At 51.2% G+C, this 7,804-nt stretch overlaps 1 protein-coding gene across 1 annotated transcript; it reads left to right on the top strand.

The window, feature by feature from the left end:
• Positions 1-2,715: 2,715 nt before the first annotated feature.
• GOT1L1 (glutamic-oxaloacetic transaminase 1 like 1) lies at positions 2,716-7,552 on the top strand (the record flags this gene model as incomplete). Its single annotated transcript, XM_082863734.1, has 10 exons — positions 2,716-2,733; positions 2,832-3,009; positions 3,891-4,072; positions 4,815-4,926; positions 5,185-5,294; positions 5,505-5,597; positions 5,691-5,841; positions 6,329-6,494; positions 6,973-7,115; positions 7,377-7,552. The coding sequence occupies 10 exons, from the start codon at positions 2,716-2,718 to the stop codon at positions 7,550-7,552; spliced, it is 1,329 nt and encodes a 442-aa protein (XP_082719860.1).
• Between the last annotated feature and the right edge of the window lie 252 nt (positions 7,553-7,804).

Here is a 7,804-nt window from a genome sequence, read left to right as displayed (position 1 = left end):
GCTTCTGTCCATTCTTAGCTGTGCAGTTTGGGAGGGATGAACAGCCCCCCTCAGCTCTAGGTGACTGGTTTACACGCACCAGAGTATCCCATCCTTGGTCAGGGATGGGCCAGTGACCGACTGCAGCCAGAGAAAGGAGGCCGGGGGCTTCGAGGAGGGAAGCTTCCTCATTCTTGCAAGGAGCCAAGAGAAGAGGCGCTTTCTCTTCTTCTGGATAGTGAGGATGTAACATCTGGAAAGGCTGCAGCCATTGTTTGAAAACATAAACACTTTTTTTTTTTTTTTTGCAGTACGCGGGCCTCTCACTGTTGTGGCCTCTCCAGTTGCGAAGCACAGGCTCCGGTCGCGCAGGCTCAGAGGCCATGGCTCACGGGCCCAGCTGCTCTGTGGCATGTGGGATCTTCCCGGACCGGGGCACGAACCCGTGTCCCCTGCATCGGCAGGCGGACTCTCAATCACTGCGCCACCAGGGAAGCCCATAAACACTTTTTAAATGAGAAATCATATGCAGGTGGTCTAACATTTCCAAGGGGCAACGTGGTGTCCAGTGGAAAGCAAGTCAGGGTTATTCTCTGTCCTTGTCCACCAGCCAGCCTGTTCCAGTTTGCAGAGGTGATCACAGTTACCTGCTTCTCATGCACCCTTCCAGAGATTTTCTAGGCATATACATGCAAATGCATCTTTTATTGATATATCCCCCCAAATATTCCCCACTTTGCTATCTATTTGTACCTCCTTTGTTCTTAATGATGTATCTTGAATATTTTTATACATTTGTACACGTAGGGCTGCCTTTAACACCTGCATGGGATTCCATTATATGGATATCCCATTATTAATGTAAACATTCCTTCAGGAATTGGCATTTAGTTTATTTGCAAATAGAGCTGCAATGTAAATTCCTCAGATGCGTTTCCCCTGCACATGTGCTACACTGGCATTTGCTCCCGTGCCCAGAGTCAGCCCGAGAACAGAGCAGAAACATCCGGAAGAGCAGAGCCAAGGGAACCACAGAAAAGGGAGCTGGAGCCCTGACAACTCATTACGCTCTGGCATGAACGATGAGTGAGGTCAGATGTACCCTGGGCTGCCCCGTTATAGAGCCAAGAAATTCCTTCTCTTTCTCAAACTAGTTTAGGTTGGGTTTTTTATTACCTGCTGCATGAAAAGTTCTCATTGGCACAGATGTTAAAATTGTCACAACTGAAATGTGTAGTGAAAACAAGAATGATGAAAAATGACACGGCAATTTTGATCTCCATAATCTTTTTTTTTTTTCTGGCTGCGTTGGGTCTTCGTTGCTGCACGCGGGTTTTCTGTAGTTGCGGCGAGCAGGGGCTACTCTTCCTCGTGGTGTGCGGGCTTCTCTTGTTGCGGAGCACAGGCTCTAGGTGTGCAGGTTTCAGTAGTTGTGGCACAAAGGCTCAGTAGTTGTGGCTCGCGGAGTCTAGAACACAGGCTCAGTAGTTGTGGCGCATGGGCTTAGTTACTCCACAGCATGTGGGATCTTCCCAGACCAGGAATCGAACCAGTGTTTCCTGCATTGGTAGGCGGATTCTCAACCACTGTGCCACCAGGGAAGTCCCAATAACCATCATCTTAAAATATAAACATCTTAGAGAAGAAACCAGAGGGGTGTACACCAAAATGTTAACTGTGGTTGTGGATTGACTGTAGGACATCGGCGCTCTTTGTTATTGTTTTTTGAAGTTTTAAAGTTTTCTACAATAATAAGGATAACTTCCACTATCATTGTCTCAAGGCAGGTTCCCTGGAAGCACAGGCTGAGACAGAGGTTTGGGGCATGTGATTTTCAGAGGGAGTGCCCTGTAGGAGGAACCTGTAAGGAAGTGGGGGAAGCACGATTGTGAAGGGGAGGGGGGCCATGCAAGGATGGGGCCTTGGCCTGATTGGGGGATGGGCCCTAAAGTGCAAATTGAGCCACGTGCATCCCCCAAGGCAAGAGGGCTGGCTTTTTGTATGCCAGGATCAGGCAGTCCTGGGGGTGTAAGTGTGATGCTGATGGGGGTGTAACCTGCCAGGTGGTTTCCTGTTGCCAAGGACAATCTGGAAGGTAGATCTGAAAGATAAGCCTTATCCACCAACAGGGCTGGAAAATGTATTTGAGTGAGACACCACCAGTGTCTGCAAGGATCACAAAGTCATTTGGAAAAAAAAAGAAAGCAAGATGCAAGACTGACCCTGCAGAGGCCAACGCTTTCTGCCTTTGATCTCTGCCTTCTACACTTGCTGCTCGGCCACCACTGAAACAGTTTGCAAATGTAGAAGTCTTGTCTGTAAATAACAGAGAAACAGGATTGGCTTAGAGAGCTGCAAGTTATACTGTTCTAAACATAGGACTCTTTGTGAAAATAACTGTAGAAGAAAACAGTGATTTCTTTCTATTTAAAAAAAAAAAATCTGGAGCCCTGAGCAAAATGAAAGTAGAAGCTTTTAAAATGTATCCCTCGATTCACGTTACTGCTGGGTCAGAGATTTTCCCATCTGCAGGAGGAGCCCTCGCCGGGCTCATGGCTGCCTGCATTGCCCCATCTTCTAAGGGGCTGACTTGTTATTTTGGATTAGGTGACGAGTGGAGCCAGTGAGTTAGGGAGAGGTGCCTGGGAGTTCCAAGTCCTCCCTACACCCTCCCCCGGCCCCCTCTCTCAGAGGGTTCTCCCCAGTTGTCTTGCAGTATTCCCGTAGCCCTGGAGGATGGCCACCGCGGAGACAGTGAGTGGTGGGGTTCTGTTGCTCTGGTGACCAGTTGACCGGAGCCTCTGCGTTGGAGTTGCCAAGGTTCTGGGAAGAGGCTGGTCTGTCGGGTCCAGACTTGGAGGAACGCTGCAGAGCAGAAGCCTTCGGGAGCGGAAGCACAGTCTTGGCTCCACTTTCCCTCAACGATGTCTGTGTTCACGGATGTGCCCCTAGCCCAGAAGCTAGAAGGCAGCTTGCTGAAGACCTACAAACAAGATGACCACCCTAACAAGGTGTTCCTGGCCTATAAAGGTAGGTGTCTCGTAGTTTTGGAGTGTGAGACCTAGTCTACCATCATTGCCTCTAGGAGGGCCGTATCGGGAGAGAGCCCAAGCCTCCCCAGACAGACAGCTCTGCTCCTGTTAACAGAATTGCCCAGTGGGTAAATAAAAGAGCAGAAAACCTCCTGGGTCATTCTGTGCCCTCTGCCCTTCTCTGCGGGTTTCCCGGGATTTGATAAGAGCTGTATCCTCTCCCCCAGCTCTACGCTTGGGGCCTGCGTGGACACTGTACTTTCTTCAGCCTCTTCATTCTACCCCCTCCCCCCTCCACTCCTGTACTGAGAATCGCTCCTAAAATGGACTGTTCAGGGATGCAGCCAGCCCTTGTTATGGTGAAAGTCAGTGTCACCTTTGTTCAGTCTCATGTACCTACAACTCTCACGTTGTCTATCATTTTTGCCCTTTAAATGGCATAGGTTTCTGTTGCCTTTTTTAAAAAGATGAAAATTAGATACATTCACTAACAACACATTGTTTTGATAAAAGGGGAAAAAGAAAAGGAAAGTTGTCTTTTCCTAGATGACTTCCCAAAGCCCCAAGAGAGGCAGGACAGATCTGTGGGCTTTCTGAAGAGCCCAAACTCGCAGATGCTGAGGTGGGCATTAAGAGCCCCCTCTTCGGGCTTCCCTGGTGGCGCAGTGGTTGAGAGTCCGCAGTGGTTGAGAGTGCAGGGGACAGGGGTTCGTGCCCCGGTCCGGGAAGATCCCACGTGCCACGGAGCGGCTGGGCCCGTGAGCCATGGTAGCTGAGCCTGCGCGTCCGGAGCCTGTGCTCCTCAACAGGAGAGGCCACAACAGTGAGAGGCCCGCGTACTGCAAAAAACAAGAGCCCCCTCTTCCCTTACCTTCACAGTCTGCATGACCAGCCAAGGCCAACCCTGGGTGTCCTCTGTCGTGCGCAAGACCCGAATGCAGATCGCCCAGGATCCCTCCCTGACCTATGAGTACACGCCAGTGATGGGCATGAAATCATTCATCCAGGCCTCCTTGAACCTCCTCTTTGGAAAGGACAGCCAAGTCATTATGGAGAACAGGGTGAGAAGCAGGGCCCTTTCCTTACTCACCGAGACACGAGGAGTGGAGATCGGGGATCGGGGATGTACAATCATAAACCTGAAAGAGACTTTGGACGGGCCCCTTGAGGCTCAAAGAGTCCCCAGCTTGGTCACTGGAGGGCAGAGCCAGGATCAGGACCCCAAACCAGGGCTCTCGCACCAGCCCACGTGCTCATGTGCAAGCTCTTTTAAGAAGGGGATGATCTGAATCTGAAGTGGGGCTGGTATCACCATCACTCTTTTTTTATTATTTTTTAATGGTTGAAAGTCAAAGAGGGGTAATATTTTGGGACACATGAAAATTATATGAATTTCAAATTTCAGTGTCCAGAAAATGTTATTGGAGCATGGCCACGATCATTTGCTTGCCTTGTCCAGAGCTGTCTTCTGCTATAAAGGCAGACTTGAGTAGTTACACAGCTTGAAAGCCTAAAACATTGACTACTTGGCCCTTTGTAGACAAAGGCTGCCGATGCCTGGTATGGACGTGAGCACCACGGGGGTGGAGGGTGTTCTTTTTGTTCCCTTATGCATCCCAAGTGCCTACTACCGTGTCTGGCACATAGTAGGTGCTCAGTAAATCTGGTTGAATGAGTCAACGGAGGCGTATGTGTTGGAGCATGTTGCTTTGACCTCCATGAGGAAGCGACCCTCCTTCCCCAGCTTTTTCTGGGAAACATCAGTGCCTGCAGGTGCTACTCCTGCTTCTGGTTTGCTGGCAGGCAGGGGGCGTGCACACTGTAGGTGACAGCGGTGCTTTCCAGCTGGGGGCCCAGTTCCTCAAAACTTGGCATCGGGATTCTCAAGTAGTTTACATCATTTCTTCTCACAAAGGTGAGTGTTAGGCAAGTGGGGGCGACAGCAGACCCCCGTCCTGTGTTCCTGATTCCTACCCCATTTGCAATCTCCACTGTTGTCCTCTGCACCCTCTGTCATGAGAAACATGGTGGACGAGCCAAGGTATGCTTGTCCCTCTCCTGTTACTGTCCTGCCTTCGGCCACTGACCCTCCCCCTCAGGCTCACTCTCTGGTGTGGCTGCTTCCATCTTTCCACCTGCCGCGTACCAGCTGGTGGGGGATGTCTCCCCACAGAACCGCATGGACTCGTCTTCCAGGACATGGGCTTTACAGTTTATGAACACATCTTCTGGGACTCCGCACGGCTGTGCTTGGACCCCAGCATGCTCCTCGATGTGGTGGAGGTAGATGTGCTCGCTCAGAAGCACCCCCCGAGACTTGATTCACAGTTTCCCTTTCCTTTCCCGCCCCCTTCGATCATCAAGGCCTTTTCTAGGCTTGGATTCGTAGCCCTTTAGTAGGACCAACATGGAGGACCACGTCTCCTCCCAATGTCGCGTTGCCATGACCTACGTGGTCAAGGAAGCGCCTGACGAGACAGTCTCTCCCTGCAGCAGGCCCCGCATGGCTGTATCTTCGTGATTGGGAACATCGGCAGCTGCAAGCTGACACAGGGTCAGTGGACACAGTTGATGGTCCTCATGAAGGTGAGCCCACCCTCCCGCCTGGCTCCCCTCCCTCTCACCACCTGCCGCGCCTCCATCAGTCCCTTCCTTTTCTCATTCTCCTTTCTCCTACAGAGCAAGCAGATCTTTCCATTTTTTGACATTCCCTATCAAGGTTTAACGACAGGTGACCTGGAAGAAGATGCTAGATTCTTACAATACTTTGTGTCTCGAGGCTTTGAGTTCTTCTGCAGCCAGTCTCTGTCCAAGAATTTTGGTATTTATGGTATGACGTGGGCAGGAGGAGAAGGGAAGGCCTGGTGGTGCCCCACCCTGGGCACGAGCGACGCGTTTGACATCTCCTACCCTCTGGAGAGAACCCAGGCCTCCAGAGAGGGCACCAGCGGCAGAAGGGAAGGGCACTGAGCTACCAGTCAGGTTCTGTGGTATGGTCTCAGCTCAGCTGCTAAAACTGACTCTAGCTGAGCCATCTCACGCCTCTCGGGCTTCTGTTTCCTCCACTATAAGACGAGGGGTGGGAGTTAGTGATCTTTCAAGTCCCTTCCACCTTTAAGGCTCTTACCTGTGGCTACTTTTTCCTGCAAGAGGAGCCTGTGGCAGCTTCCCGGGGCATGGATGCCAACTTGGTGGGGCTGGGTGGTGAGCCCCGCGGTCCAGCCCTCTCTTCTGCAAGGCAAGGGGCAGAGACTGCGTGCACGGCCGGGGAATGGCAGAGGGGGCGCTGAGACAGGCTGTCTGTCCCAATGCTGCAGACGAAGGAGTGGGGATCCTCGTGGTGGTGGCACTCAGTAACGAGCTCCTGCTGTGCGTCCTCTCGCAGCTGACGGACTTCGCGCGGGCCCTGTGGCTAAACCCTCCTACCACGGGTGCTCGCATTATCACCTCTGTCCTCTGTAACCCGGCTATGCAGGGAGAATGGTAAGGGGGAGGGTTGGGGCAGGACGGGTGGGCGGAGCCTCTGGATACCCACAGACTTGCTGACTCACAGGATGCAGTGGCTGCCTCTCTTCCTGCCCACATTGCCTCTTTACTCTTTACTGAGGAGCCCCTGTGTACCAATGGCAGCGGCTATGCTGAGGGTTGCCCAGCCTGCGGCAGTGGGTAATAGGATGCGCTTTTTGGACCCAGGTCAAATTATTATTGAATTATTTGAACATTCCCAGATTGCAGGAGGAGATGAGGAAGGACCAAGGGCCTGCTACTCTGGCAGTCTGCCTGAGAGTCTGCTTCCCTTGCTTACATTAATATGGACTGAAACCCCCTCCCATTTATAACCATCCCAGGTGGAGGCCTGGCTCCACCACTTTTGAAGGGAGAAGAGGGGAAAGGCACTGAGGAGGCTGAGAGCACGGGGAGACCTTATGCTCTTAATTTCCTGATGTCTTTCCCTTGGCAGGAAACAGAGTCTGGAAGGGGTTGTAAAGAATGTCATGATGACCAAGGAAAAAGTGAAGGAGAAGCTCCGGCTCCTGGGAACCCCAGGCTCCTGGGATCACATCACGGAGCAGAAGGGGTCCCATGGCTATCTTGGACTCAACCGTAAGTGTCTAGGAAGGGACAGCTCCCCACTTTCTCACCTTGTATTTGGGCTTGTATTTGAGCATAAACTTCATGGACTAGGTGACCAGTCCCTAGCTTCACCCCAGATTTTGATCCTTTCCTGAGGAAGGTAGAGCTGCTTTCAAGATGCTTCTGGATCCCCAGAAAGGCTGACACTCCCTCTCCTCCATAATTCACCCTAGGCTAGAGGGGAGCTAGAGGTGGCCACCTCAGGATCTGAGACCCTATGGTCATCACCAGCCCAACAGGTGGACTACTTGGTCAAGAAAAAGCATATCTATATCCCCAAGAATGGGCGGATCAACTTCACCTGTATCAATTCCTACAACATAGATTACATCACTGAGAGCATCAATGAGGCTGTCCTCTTCACAAAGGACTCAGAGAAATCGCTTCCAAAAGTAAATGACTCCTGATTGGAATAAAACCTTTGGTCTCTAAAAAAATCCTGTGCTGATTATTCATTGCTGCAATTCATTTCTCTGCAAAACACTCTCTGTCTCTCTCTCCATCCATTGACGAAGCATTGGTCTGGCCTCAGCAAAGAGACCCAGAGAAAAAGGGAGTGTTTACGTTCATTGACCATCTCATATTTGTTGAGCATCTATCATGTTAAGGGCCTGATCTGGTGTCTTAGTGCATTTGGTCTGCTATAACAAACTATCATA

Source organism: Leucopleurus acutus (assembly GCF_964270905.1).
Source record: "Leucopleurus acutus genome assembly, chromosome: 21".
Taxonomy (NCBI): Eukaryota; Metazoa; Chordata; class Mammalia; order Artiodactyla; family Delphinidae; genus Leucopleurus; species Leucopleurus acutus.
Note: the sequence above shows the minus strand (reverse complement) of the source record. Positions and strands in the feature narration are given on the sequence as shown.